A 14,491-nucleotide genomic window follows, 5' to 3' on the forward strand; every position below is an offset into this window, starting at 1 on the left:
ATATTGGGGTATATCATCGCCTAATTTTTTTTCTTTTTTTGGGGTTGTTCATTACTGGCTTCAGTTTCCACTTACTGAAAGATTTTTTGTCATTCGAACAAGAGTAAAATAAGTGTATTTAGTTGGAGTTTGCAATGTTATTCTACAAGGTTATATACTAACATGCACGAATGCAAAATGTGGTGTCGAGTTGTATCTGCTTTGTGCTATTGTTTGGTGAGCCATTTTCGAGTTCATATATCAGGCTGATATGACCTAGTACCATATCTAACCGTAGAATTACTCTACATACTGTAAATTATTTAACCAAGATCCTGTAACTATAGGCTATTAGTAGATATTTCCTTCAACAACTATCACCACACACTGTTATTCCTGCTAATTCAACAAAAGCATGTGTACTTCATTCATAATAATTGGTGAGAGATATCAAGAATTCAAGATGGATAAAAGTTCATAAGACGAGCAAAGAGTATAATCACATGAAGTAATCTCAAAATGAGATTATATTATACAACTAATCATTATAAAATTTTCTCAAAATACAGATATCTATAGTTCGGTCATCAATAAACTATTTTTTAAAAGGAAAGTGTTGTAGCAGTGCTTCTTGTTATCCACTTATACCCTAATCACACTTCCAAATTATGCATTTTTTTTTTTGAATAGATCCAAATCTTGCATTAGTACATTCATTTATTATTAAAAAAAAAAAAAAAAAAAACAAAACAAAAAAACTAGTAGATTAAATAGTACAGTACATATTATCAAAAAAAATTACAGTGTACTCGTATATAAAAAATGCCGCGTCAATCACCTAACTTTATACGAGTACAGTACTTGAATCCGCAACCGTCCAACAAATATAAGTACATCTCTCTCAATCTCTCTCCAACTTTTGTTGAAGCTTCAACATCCTTCCAGTTCCCCTGATTCAAACATCCCGCATTTCACTCACTCCAACTCACCATGACGCGGCGACGGCTCCGATTCGCCGCCGTTACCACCACCACCATCTTCCTCCTCCTAATCTCTCTCCTCACCTCCGCATTTTCGGTTTCCTCCGCCGTAAATTCCACCTCCGACGACCTCAATCTCCGCCGTACATCGCCGCTAATTCTGCCTCTCTCACTTTCCCGGAAAATTCCTAGCGCTAAACTCCGGCGTCTTCTTCAAGCTAAACGTGTTCCTATTAATGCTCGTATGAATCTCTTCGACGATCTCCTCTCTAATGGGTATGTATAATATGTGAAATTCTCCCATTTTTTCAATTTTAGGGGAAACTCAATAATTTTGGGGGTTTTTTTTAGGTATTATACGACGAGATTGTATATAGGAACTCCACCGCAAGAATTCGCGTTGATTGTAGATACAGGAAGTACTGTTACTTATGTTCCTTGCTCTGATTGTGATCAATGTGGAAATCATCAGGTATTTTACTGTAATTTTTATTTAATTTTATGTTAAATTCGTTTTTTTTTGTTGATTATGATTAATTTATGAATGTGAGTGATCTGATTGGGAGGAACTTAGTAGAATTTGGATTAACTTTGGTAGTGATGGTTGGTGGATCTGAAAAGGATAGATTGATAATGTATAAATTAATTTGTTTCAGTGCTTTACAAGCAATACTTTATTTCTGTTTTAGTTATTATAATAAACGTGAAATTGAAGCTTCACTGCTCTACATTTTGTTGCCACTATGTGATTATTCGGAGCCAATTTTAGAAATGGATTTAAATTCGGATTATGGAGTTATATCAATGTGGAAGTTGACATAATAGCTGACGGTATAACTTTATGAGCATACTTTCCATTTGGGAATTCGTCGTGATGATGATATTGAATACATGTAATGTGACATTTATATAATTATTGCTTTATACTTATTGTATTCTACTCATGCAGCATTCCCACAATCCCACATACAGGTTTTAATTTAGAAACTTATCTAGCTTATCCGTTAATTTGGTTTCCAAGAATGCAAGCTCTAGTTCCATTTATATGATGATATCTGAGTGTGCAATATGTGGATGTGGCTGTTGTTTTGTGAAATTTTCTAATTATTGGAGGGTGTAGGCTTATGTGTGGATAAATATGTGTAAGCATCTTCTAGTTTGGAAAACGAGCTGCTTTATGTTACCTTTCTTGCAGAAACATTGGATTTTTGGGTTGAAACTAACCAAAATCGGAGGGTGGGTGTAGGCTTATGTATGGTTAATTACGTGTAATGATCTTCTAGTTGGGTAACTGAGTTGCTTTTAATGAAACTATATAACCATACTCGCTGAAAGATAGGATTTTTGGATTGTAACTATCCAATTGTAATTTCGAAGCATATAAAAAATATAGTCATCCTAGAGTATGGTTGTCAAAAACTAGACATAATGTGTTGAGGCAAGAGATTTGAATTTTAGATACTTTGCTTGAATTCTTTCTGTAGGAATATGTATACTATATTTTTTTTTGTTTGTTCTCATTTGAATTACATGCTTGGGTGCTGCATCCTTCTAGGGTTTCTCCCTGTAATTCCTGTGCGTGCTTTCCACGTAGTATATGATAAAAACTAGTGAACATTCGGAGTATATCATTTGTTTTCTTTCTTTCCTCATTTATTTACTTTTGTAATACATGCCTAGGTGTTGCATTCTCCAATTGTTTCCTTTTGCCATTCTTGCGCACTTTCTATGAAACAAAACTAGATGATTTTACTTCCCCTGGTTCTGTAAAGGGTGTGTTGGATAATTTTGTTTCCTTTCTTCTTAATTTTTTTTATCTGTTTATCACTGGTTCTTTGCTTAATTGCTTTACCTCTTTTTTTTTTTTTTTTTTTTTTTTTTTTTTTTTTTTTTTTTTTAATATAATTTGTAGGACCCAAAGTTCCAACCAGATCTTTCAACCACCTACCACCCCGTTAAATGCAATCCTGATTGTACATGTGATGCTGAGAATGCTCAGTGTGTATATGAGAGACAGTATGCTGAAATGAGTTCTAGCAGCGGCGTTCTTGGTGAAGATATTGTATCATTTGGCAACCAGAGTGAGCTTAAACCCCAGCGTACAGTTTTTGGTTGTGAAAATGCGGAAACCGGTGACCTGTACAGTCAGCATGCTGATGGTATAATGGGTTTGGGTCGGGGTGATCTGAGCATTGTTGATCAACTTGTTGATAAAAGTGTAATTGGTGATTCCTTCTCACTTTGTTATGGCGGGATGGGTATTGGTGGTGGTGCTATGATTCTTGGCTCTTTGTCACCCCCCTCCGACATGGTCTTCAGCCATTCTGACCCTGACCGCAGGTATGAGCTGAAAGGACTAAATAATTGTATAATACTTTATATATTTTCCTTAATATCTGACACATTTACTCTAGTTTCTGGATGCCAACAGTCCATATTACAATATTGAGCTGAAGGAATTACATGTTGCTGGGAAGAAGCTGGCTATTGATCCGAAGGTTTTTGATGGTAAACATGGAACTGTTCTGGATAGTGGTACAACATATGCGTATCTGCCAGAAGCAGCATTTGTGGCATTTAAGCGTGCGGTAAGCTTTTTTTTTTTTTTCTTTTTCTTTTTCTTTTTATTACTAACGACTTGTCTGTTAGCATTTTACTATTTCTGATTCTAGATGAGATGACAAAATAAGTTTGCAATTTGAAGATGCACTGTAGAATCTATTCTCCCCCCCCCCCCCCCTTCCTTAATTTTTGTTCTATTCATATATCTTGCTTTGACTAAATCTGTTTATTACGGAGTAATATATAAATACAAATAGTATTATGTATTTATATTTTTTACTACTCCGTAATAGATATGTAAGGATATCAATTGTTTAAGTTCTGTGTTGGGGAAAGTGAAAGTAGAAGGTAGACCAATTTTAAAAACGGAGGGATTATTATTGTAAGTCATGTCTTTGTTGCAATTCGACTATATGAGCAATTAAACAAGAATGTCTTAGAGAGAAAGAGAGTGAGGAGTGTCTTAGGTTTATTGACCACTCAATTATGCTAAGAATAGGGTTATATTCTGATTTATAATTGAATTACATAGAGAAAGTGAGGAGAGGAGTGTCTTAGGTTTATTAACTATCAATTATGCAAAGAATAGGTTTGGAGTTTGATTTGGAACTATATATAATCCTTTTCTTAACCATGTAAGCATAGAGGATGCTGTATCTTTCTACAATATATGTCAATTAACTATTATGCGTGATGTTAATGCAGTTAACTAGTGAACTCCATGGCCTTAAGCAAATTCGTGGACCTGACCCCAATTATAATGATGTTTGCTTTTCTGGTGCTGGAAGGTAAGTTTATACCACTGATGACTTGTACACTAGCAGTTGTTCTATCCCAAATTTTAAATTTCTGTCATACTTGTGTTTCTGCAGAAAGGTTTCCGAACTTTCAAAGACATTCCCTGCTGTTGATATGGTCTTTGAAAATGGTCTAAAATATTCACTATCACCGGAAAACTATTTATTTAAGGTGATTTTGGTGGTTTATTCCTTGTTTTTGTTGGCTTGTTTCTTTTTTTTTTTTTTTAAGAAAAAACTTTTGACAACGTTCAATTCTAGGCAAACTTCAGGTTTAAATAGTAGGATGGGGATAGTATGACGTAGTTAAACTTCTGATTTATATTAGAATTTATCTCATGCTCACATATTACTTCCTTATTCAGCATTCAAAGGTGCCTGGTGCGTATTGCCTTGGAGTTTTTCAGAACGGGAAAGATCCCACAACTCTTTTAGGAGGTATTGTGTGCTTAACTATTTATCTGATCTTCTAATTTAAATCTTTTCTGGTTTTTTTCGAGTTTCGATGTTTTGTTTATTTTGTGCTAACAGTCTCGCAATGTCCTTTTGCTTAAATTATAGGAATTGTTGTCCGTAATACTCTCGTGACATATGACCGTGAACACTTGAAAGTTGGATTTTGGAAGACAAATTGCTCTGAGTTATGGGAGGGACTTCGTGTGACTGATGATTCACCCACACCCGCACCTGCACCTGCCCCATTAAACGGGGAGGTTTCCCCTCCAGGATTGTCACCAACACCAGCATCAGCATCAGCTTCAGGACCAGCACCAGCACCTAAGGGAGTGCCAAGTTATGCTATTCCAGGTACATTCACCAAGTGTTCCTTCTTTTGTTGTGGTATTAGACCGAAGAATTTATTGCATTAGAATGACTTGTTCAAATGTCAATATTTCATCAACTTTGTAAATTAGAGTTTTTGTTACACGTTTATATGTTTGTTGACGTCTCTTTTCATTGATTTCATTAATCTCAGGAGAGGTAAAAGTTGGATTCATTACATTTGATATGTCTTTGAGCATTAAAGACTCGGACTTGAAGCCTCGCATATCAGAGCTATCTGGCTTCATTGCTCAAGAGTTGGGAGTCAATACATTACAAGTGAGTTGAGCATAAATTTGATCTTTCGTTAACAATTCTATTGGAGCTAAGATGTAATCAAAGTTTTGCGACTGCACTTTCCCCTCTAGCTATAGAATGGTTTAAGACATCACTTTACATCTTGAGCTCTACTCAGGAAATTTTATTTGCAGTCCAATAATCTTCTTGCTTTTCATCATGTGGGAACAGTCTTCAATGTGTCTAATAGTGGGAGTACCATAAGATATTTTTAAAGCAAACAGCATTTCACTTGTTTTTTGTTGTTTTAATTTATTTGGTAAAGAGCTCTTTTGTTGGTTTCTCCAGGTTCATTTACTAAATTTGACTTCGTCTGGAAATGGTTCCCTGATAACATGGGGAATCTATCCGGAAAGATCTGCCAATTATATAGCAAACACAACTGCAGTGGTAGGTTGTTTTTGATGAAAGATTTTAATTTTGAAGGAAGCTGGATTGTTATTTCCTAATATTGATTTGATCATTATCATTGCAGCATATTATTGCCCATTTAGCAGAACATAATGTTCAACTTCCAGAAACCTTTGGCAGTTATACGCTGGCTAATTGGAAGGTTGAGCCTCCTATGAAACGGTAAAGTCATTATTTCAGTTTCCCTAATATCTTGAATATGCTGGTTTGTGTTTTTCTTGTGTATTTTCCCCCTGCATACTTAATAATCAGTATGCATGTGTGTATTATTCTTTCTCTGACCATTCTGTATTTTGCGACTTTACTAGTCTGTGATTTTGTAATATCTATATTCCATACAGTTGGAAGAGTATAGTTTTTGGATCTTCTCAAGTATTTCTGTATATTTTGTTCGTGATGTTTCAATGAAGTGCTGATTGCTCTAGTTTCTGCTAATATTGAAGTATTCCCTTTGTCATATTTCACCTCCATGATCTCATGTGTTTACTTTTTAGTGGCATGAGTACCAATGCAATGAATCTCAGAATTCAATTAAAGTTCTAATCAAGGTTTCTTTTTTTTTTTTTTTTTTTTTTTTTTGGCTTTTGAGGTCACTGCTCAGTATGCAATTGATGATGAAAGAAAGCTTATGCATGTAGTTTTTGTGGCAAAAAAATTGTTTTCTTCGTAGGGAAACTGACCTTGTTCTTTCAGCCAAGTTTTGTATATTTTCTGCTCTCCTTAATTTGATTCTTTTGATGCAGGAGTTGGTGGCATCAACATTACTTGCTAGTGGTCATGGCAGTTATTGCTTCACTGATGTTGGGTATATCTGTTTATGGGATTTGGTTCATTCGGAAATGGAGGCAGCAAACAACAATACAATACAAGCCTGTTGATAGCGATACTGTTGTTCCTGAGCAAGAACTCCAGCCATTGTAAACGAATAATGAGCTATTCTCCCATTCTTTTACTTCCAAGATTTTGCTTGTAGCATTTTGTTATTGTAGAGCAAGGTAGAATACATACAAGTTTAATGCCTAATTAACGAGGGAGCTGTCCTTGATTAACGCAAAATGCCTAGAAGAGTTAAACTATTGCCAGTCTTCGTTTTGTAGATAAATTCTTAATTTCTAATACATGATGAAATCATCAATAGTTTACAAATGTTTCTTCTGTTATTGTTACATGACTTTTTATCAAGTGCATTTCTTTTGTCCTCCCAGCTCTTAAGTATCCTGAATAGTACTCTGTATTACATGATTTACATCTCTTTGGATTGGGTGTGTGACAATAGCTCTAAATACTAGTACTCGTATTTGTTTTTGAGCTTAAATATTACCAGACCCCAAGTTCATATCTTTCAATTTGTTTCCTCATAGTTCGATAAATGACATGATAGTGATTAGAAAAATGACAATACTATTTTGAAACAGAGTCACAAAAGTAATAATGTTATGTGGTTTAGTGGCTTAGGAGGACTCGAAAGAAGACCTAAAAGGCTAGAAGTCTTTTAATAAGTGGAGAGGACTTCTAGAGAACTTAGAAATTCAATTTTTAAGAGTAGAAAGTTTTGATACCGACTTTGTATAATGGTGATTATGTAATTGATGACGCTGCTTATAAGACCAAACACGCTCTATGGTAATATAACTTGCCAGGGAAGGCAAGGGAATTCCACCCCCAAATTGTCATTATGGGGATTGAACCTCCAACTTCATAGTTGGAAGGTGCTCTCCTTTCTACTAGACCAAGATATGAGTGTTGGTGTAGAGCTTATACATGTTTATGAACTTCCCTTCCTTTGAGCTTGCTTATCATACATCATATTTTTTTTTTTTTTTTTTTTTGACGTCAATGCATCATTTTCTTTGGTAGTAATAATATTAAGTAAAATTTTACAAAATGAGTTTATAATCCTTGATGAATTGACTAATCGGCATCAAATAAAAAAATAATTAAGCAACCTTTAAAAAGATTCAATTATACTTGGTAATTGTTTGATTAAAATGTAAAGAGTATACTTATGACTTATGAGAAATACGAAGCATACAAAAGTTAACTAATTGACAAAACCACTAAAAGTCTTATAATTATCGCACTTTCAATATGAAATGTAATATCTTAATTCCAATCACATAGACGACTAATTGTGGAGCATGCGTCAACACAATTGAAAATAGAAAATAAATTTTCTCAGTTTTCCTACCTTATAATTCCAGCAATCACACAATTTCCTTGGCAGTTCGTAACAAAATTGGGTGAACATTAGAACAACCTAGAAAATTTAAGATAAGTTGTTGTAGCTTTTTAATACGAGTAGCTTAGCTTGTTGACATTTTTAGTCAAGGTCTTCCCACAAAAAAAGCACTTTTTATATAAACGGGAAATTTAGTACAACAACTAAAACACGGTATAAGTATAACTCGACGTGTTTGAAAAGTCTATCTTTCTCTCTTCTTTTGTTTCTTTCGCCATTTTCGCTTATTTGTTCTTCACTTTCAGGTAGTTCTACTTCTTTCTTTATTCTGTTTTAAATACTCCTGTAATTGTTGATTAATCTGAACTAAAAGATTATTTCTTTGATTATAACTTTGTGTTATTGTACTAATTGTTTGCTAATTTGACATTTTTTTTTATTTTATTTTATTCAGAGTTTCACTGTTTGATTGCAAATTAATTTTCTTGTCGTTCAATTTGTTTGAGCCTTGAATTATTGATTTATTTTCGTGGTATTGGATGCTAGAAATGCGGTTGTTTATGTATCTACTTAGTTTCCGAGGTCGAAAATATTCTGTGGGTAATCTCTATCAATATGTATACTATGATATTTAATTTTTTGAAACTTGGATCAGTTGCATTATTTCATCTCATGTATAAGTAGTTTTCTAGGTCTCAATTTCATAAACTTGAATTAGAAGAAATTAAGGGGGAATGGAGAAATATAACGAGTAGTTTTGAGAATTTAGTTGCAATTGCATATATTTCATTAATTTGTAATTCCTACTCAATACTCATATAAATCAAAGGTTTAATAGGCTTCCTGCATGATTAATTCTTCTCGCGTGTCGCGCGTTGTATACTGATCATAATTCATGATAGCATAGAAAGATGGTGATATGTGTTGTTTTGGTACAGAACATGTGCACAAGAAGAATATAGAGGCATTAAGCTTATATATAAAAAGTCCCTCAAAAATTAGTCCATCATGGTTTCATACACTGACTTAGAACAAGATATAGCTGGAGATGTCAATCAGCAGCAATTGCACAATTCATCAGAAGCCGGCAAAATCAATGAATTAGGCATGATGGCTAAGGATCAAGATCTTCCTGCACCAGCAACAACAGGCACTCAGCAAAAAGAAACCAAGGATCAAAATCTTCCTGCACCAGCAACAACAGGCACTCAGCAAAAAGAAAGGAAAAGATATAATCCTAAAATTCGAGTTCAGTCGATGGGACTTTCACCCATGATTGTACCTTTGTCTGCAAGGGAAGGTCAAAATGAGGTTGCTGCAAGATTTGAGACCCATGTAAAGGAATTAATAGAAAATCTGAAAAGTACTGCACTTGAGACAGTAAGGGAAGCCACCTCTGAGCTCCGGATTTTAGCCAAGGACTTGGACAACCAAATATTGATAGCGAGTTGTGGGGCTATCAGCCCTTTGGTTGACCTCCTTCGTAGTTCAGACATGATAACTCAAGAAAACGCGGTAACAGCTGTTCTGAACTTGTCTATCAGTAACAACAATAAGGTCAACATTGTAAAAGCTGAGGCGATTGAGCCTTTGATCCATGTCCTTCAGACAGGGACCGATGAGGCTCGAGAAAATGCAGCTGCAACTCTTTATAGTTTATCTGTATTTGAAGAGAATAAGATTAGGATAGGGAATTCAGGAGCTATTGGTGCTTTGGTAGATTTGTTAGGGAATGGAACACCCCGTGGTAGGAAGGACGCGGCCACTGCTTTGTTCTACTTGTCTACATGTACTGATAATCGGCTTACAATAGTGAGATCAGGTGCTGTAAAACATCTGATAGACTTGATGGATCCTGCAACTGGGATGGTCGACAGGGTAGTGGTTGTGTTAGCAAATCTTGCCTCGGGTCCTGAAGGGAGAAAGGCTATAGCCGAAGCAGGGGGGATATCTCTTCTTGTTGAGGCGGTTGAGTTAGGTTCACCCAGGGGAAAAGAGAATGCTGCTGCAGCACTTGTGCATTTTTGTGCAGACAGTAATAGATACTGCAGAAGGGTGTTAGAAGAAGGAGCTGTGCCACCTTTAGTAATCTTGTCCATGTCCGGAACCTCAAGGGCCAAAGAAAAGGTACGGTACAAATTTTTGTGATCGTTTCTTACTCCTTCCGTCCCATATTGAATTTCCTTGTCCATGTTCGAACCTCAATATCCAAAAGAAACACTCAAAACGGCCCCAATTATATTAAAATGGGGTGATTATGAATCTTTGTGTATCGCGATTTGTTATTAATCAATTCTTTTGATGTATTGCAGGCTAACAGGATTCTGCAGCATTTGAGAAACCTACAAGCAGCTTATAATGACATAGCAGGCGGATCGTATACCTGAAATTTTGTTATGTCATATGTGGTAACTTTATTTTATAATCAGTTGAGAAATACATGGTATAAAATTAGTTGTTCTGAATTGTTTGATCTTCTGTGAATATTGTGTAAAAGAAAAAGTATACAAAGTATTTGCCTTGATAGTTAGGCAACTAACAGGATGTAAATTGTTCTGTTAGGTCAAGTTGGACAAGTAAGAGCATCTTTGACATTTCACCTCCTGTTATCTGCTCAACTGTTGTAGACAATTAGCCTTGCTCCTGTAAACCTGAGCTTCTGATTAGAGGATGATACGAAGTACTCCGTATTATTTTGAAATTACATTACCAACAGTACTACAAGAAATACGTAATTGTGCAAATGGTAGTAAAAATGATGTTCGTGTGACACCAAAGCATTTATTTTAGAGTTTAAAGTGAAACATACCGTACATAATTAATATTACTCATAAGAACATATTTTCCTATGTCCGTATATAATTTAAAAAATACTAACGTAGTTACAATTATTTCCGGACAAAGGGAGGGGAGACGATAGATCAAGTTGTTATTCTCAGTAATACAGTGACCCTAAGGGCACTTGGGGTTGCCCTTAGAGTTCACCATGTCTCTGTAGCAAGGACATTCATGTTTGTTGCCATAAGTCCCTGATGGTACACAATTACACTTAAGGCAACACTTGAGGCAAAATGTTAGACATCGGTCATGTCCTGATTTACTGCATCTCACCCCACACTTGGAGTCACAGTCCAAACCTGCATTCCAGAATCAATTAAATTCCAGCATTCAGTCTTTAATTTCAAAGGCTAGTTAAGTAAATGGAGAGAAATTGAAATTCTGAAATATTAATTTAGGAATCAGGAACCCTTCATTATTTTTTATTTTTTTGAATTTTTCGGTACTAGAATTTAACTAATATGTCTACTACAGTAGATAGTAGTCAAACACTCCCATAAAACATCAAATAACTTTGCTTCTTTTGAAGTTGTTAAAATGTGCATTTATATGTATAATTTTTGAACTGAATGTGCATTTACTCGTATACAATATAGAAATCTTTTGAATGGCAAATTTTTCATTTTCCATAAACTATAACTAATTGTTGAACCAATAATATTTGCTAACTAAAAAAAAAAACCTACCAATTCAAGCAAGTCACACAAGTTTTACATAGAGACTAGATTATCTTTGTTCAAGGAAAGTGCATAAAATTAAGCATATTGTATTTGATGAAAAGACTTCTTACTTGAGTTAGGCTTGATTGCATCAGAAAGAGCCATGCATGGATGAACTAAAGATGAGACAAGAACGAGGAAAACAATTGACAGAGTTGCAAAAACAAGCTTCATTTTTCTTTGATTTTATGGGGAATTGTAGCTTTACTTCTAATTACTATGGACTTGATTATATAGCTGAAGAAATACTAAGAAAGCTCAATTATTAACACATGTTCGGCTATTAGGCACTGCAACAGAAATTTTCTTACACAGGACACCGTATGTCGTCTGAGTTGTGACTCAAGCAAATACATATTGTATACAGTACACTCAAGCAATTAATCTTACTTTTAATACGTACTCTTAAAAGAGTAGGACGATTTGCTTAGCTAAATAAGTAGCTAAATACACGAAACGAGAAAATTGTAGTAAGGTTTAGGTACGTAATCTATGTAAGACGACTATTGTCATTTCACTTCTTTGTTAGTTGCCTAACTGTTAGACAATTAAGTTTGTTCTTGTAAAAATGAAGTTTAGGTAAGAAATCAGTTTATATTACTTATACATGTTACACAAATTACCAATATAATATGAAATTCATTAATACAAAATGGTACATATGAGTAAAATGATGTTGAGTGACACCAATTTATTTATTTCGGAGTTTCGAGTGAAACATACCGTACATAATTTACTCTTTAAAGCATACTAATTAAACCTATGCCCATACATAATTCAAAACAAATATACGACTATTATAGTGACAATAATTTGCGGACAGAGGGAAAGGTGACGAGATCTAAATTTATCCTGCGAAAAATCTTAAGGGCACTTGGGTTTGCCCTTAGAATTCCTCATATCTCTGTAGCAAGGACATTGGTGTTTGTTGCCATAGGTCCCTGATGGTACACAATTGCACTTCTGGCAACAAATTTGGCAGAATTTCATACAGCCTTCATGTCCTGCTTTACTGCATCTCGCACCACACATTGAACCACAATCCAGATCTACATTCCAAAATCAACAATATTCAAGCTTTCAGCTAAATGAAGAGAGAAACAGATCTTGACAAATTAAACCAGTCAAGGCACTTCCTTTAAATAAAACTGGCTTTTTTTGGGTTACAACTTCAACTAATGCTTGCAAAATTACTCAAACTAGAGGCTATTATTTTAAATATCATATTGTAGTATTTGAGTTCCATATGAACTAAGTAATGAAAATTAGCAGATTAGATAAAAACTATTGGGAAAAAAAAAAAAAAAAAAAAAAACACATAACACCCTTTAGTAGTACAAGTTAGATATACGGCGTAATGATATTGAGTGTGAAATAATAAGATTTGTAACTATTGCTAGTCTTGAGTTCAAACTCTATTATAAACGTTTTTATTGTCATTAATACACGAGACTTGTCTTTGTCCATACAACATTACTAGAAACATAAAATATATTTTCATAGAATTATGATGCTTTTAGTGTTAAGACTGTTAACTATAAATATAATAGTAGTGCATATAATGATGAAGATCAATGTTCAAAATTGACTTCAAAAGTTATTATTCTAGTCTTGTCTAAGGAAATGCATACAATAATTAAGCATATAGTACTTGATAGAAAACCACTTACTAGTGTTAGGCTTGATTGCATCATTAAGAGCCATGGATGGATGAACAAAAGATGAGGCAAGAACAAGAATAACAATTGACAGAGTTGCAATAACAAGCTTCATTTTTCTTTGATGTCTTTGCAATCTTTACTAAGACTTAATTTGGTTTCTTGACTTGGAGTTGTAAGGCTTTATAATGGGGATATATTAGCTGAGAGTGAGACAACAGTACGGTGTATAAGATTAGGTCATTCAAAGCATACTACACATGGCCAAACTAAGGACCCCTGTATTTTTAGAGCGTCCAAATGTATACATCATGGTATGAATATGAGATAGACACAACAAGTTCAGGCTACATACCGAAAGGGACTATATTTGTTACGTAAATTTTAAATCACTATGTACAATAAATGCGAGCTCATGTGCTCAAGATATGTTCATATCCAAATATCTGACATTGTACATACAACCCAACAAAAGTTTCTACGTAAAAAGTAAATAAGAAATCCATATAATTTCATCAAGAAAAGACAGACTTTTACGTTCTAGAAAATAGTTACTAGCCCATTATGAACGCGATGCGTGAGTGATTCTATATGTTTCATATGTTGTTTCCAAAATTTCCTAAAGGCTCGGACAATTTCAATCAGAAAAAAAATAAAATTGCAATATGCTCAAGATATACATGAACATGGGATCACATGCCGAATATGACAACACATAGAAGGGTGGTCCTATGTTGTCCTTCAGGTTTTTTGGAACTTTGGCTCTCGTTCAGTGAACATTAATGAGTCATATGCATGCGTTCGTGCATATGCCAAATTTTGTAGCGCACATAAGGTTGAATGTAGCATGAGCGTGTCCTTAAATAAGGGAAAATCGTGTACCTTGCACACTACTTGAAGTGTCTAAATAAACAGCTGCCCTAGCATCCGTGCTGCTTGGCGCGTCCTCACGATGAGGTTATGGCACCCCTGCATTACTGTAATACACAGCCTGCCTCTTTTAGGGGCAGTTCTTGCGGAACCTGCATTCATGATTCTGTACTTTAGGGTATGGGGCTTATCTCTGAAGACAATCTTTTGACAGTCCGGTTGATATTGTAATTGATGTTCTTAGCTCTAGGTACACCCAAATGTGTAATGAAGTTTGCAAACAATTGGTGAGTGGTGAGTGATTTATAATTTGGTGGGAAAGGATGTCAACATTGAATTAGTGCCAACTTCATCTACAAAGAAAAGGTGTTGTATATAT

At 34.7% G+C, this 14,491-nt stretch overlaps 4 protein-coding genes across 5 annotated transcripts; 2 read left to right on the top strand and 2 right to left on the bottom strand.

The window, feature by feature from the left end:
- The first annotated feature begins 109 nt into the window (after positions 1-109).
- Positions 110-7,026, top strand: LOC110701745 (aspartic proteinase nepenthesin-1-like). Its single transcript, XM_021879378.1, has 12 exons — positions 110-1,235; positions 1,311-1,431; positions 2,872-3,299; positions 3,391-3,547; positions 4,227-4,309; positions 4,394-4,490; positions 4,684-4,756; positions 4,880-5,125; positions 5,295-5,419; positions 5,726-5,827; positions 5,913-6,010; positions 6,592-7,026. The coding sequence occupies exons 1-12, from the start codon at positions 970-972 to the stop codon at positions 6,767-6,769; spliced, it is 1,974 nt and encodes a 657-aa protein (XP_021735070.1). The 5' UTR covers positions 110-969; the 3' UTR covers positions 6,770-7,026.
- Positions 7,027-8,175: 1,149 nt separating this feature from the next.
- On the top strand, positions 8,176-10,796 carry LOC110701748 (U-box domain-containing protein 4-like). Of its 2 annotated transcripts, XM_021879380.1 has the most exons (3): positions 8,176-8,332; positions 8,966-10,154; positions 10,340-10,796. In XM_021879380.1, exons 2-3 carry the CDS (start codon positions 9,036-9,038, stop codon positions 10,412-10,414), a joined length of 1,194 nt encoding a protein of 397 aa, XP_021735072.1. In that variant the 5' UTR covers positions 8,176-8,332; positions 8,966-9,035; the 3' UTR covers positions 10,415-10,796. The 2 variants fall into 2 exon arrangements, with proteins under 2 accessions (XP_021735072.1, XP_021735073.1); XM_021879381.1 differs by lacking the exon at positions 8,176-8,332 and having other exon boundaries at positions 8,382-10,154.
- Positions 10,797-10,955: 159 nt separating this feature from the next.
- Positions 10,956-11,790, bottom strand: LOC110701750 (peamaclein-like). Its single transcript, XM_021879382.1, has 2 exons — positions 11,656-11,790; positions 10,956-11,164 (listed from the first exon to the last, which is right to left on the bottom strand). The coding sequence occupies exons 1-2, from the start codon at positions 11,756-11,758 to the stop codon at positions 10,980-10,982; spliced, it is 288 nt and encodes a 95-aa protein (XP_021735074.1). The 5' UTR covers positions 11,759-11,790; the 3' UTR covers positions 10,956-10,979.
- Positions 11,791-12,198: 408 nt separating this feature from the next.
- LOC110701700 (peamaclein-like) lies at positions 12,199-13,519 on the bottom strand. Its single transcript, XM_021879326.1, has 2 exons — positions 13,255-13,519; positions 12,199-12,633 (listed from the first exon to the last, which is right to left on the bottom strand). Exons 1-2 carry the CDS (start codon positions 13,355-13,357, stop codon positions 12,449-12,451), a joined length of 288 nt encoding a protein of 95 aa, XP_021735018.1. The 5' UTR covers positions 13,358-13,519; the 3' UTR covers positions 12,199-12,448.
- Positions 13,520-14,491: the final 972 nt, after the last annotated feature.

This window comes from Chenopodium quinoa, unplaced genomic scaffold (genome assembly GCF_001683475.1).
Source record: "Chenopodium quinoa cultivar QQ74 unplaced genomic scaffold, ASM168347v1, whole genome shotgun sequence".
Taxonomy (NCBI): domain Eukaryota; kingdom Viridiplantae; phylum Streptophyta; class Magnoliopsida; order Caryophyllales; family Amaranthaceae; genus Chenopodium; species Chenopodium quinoa.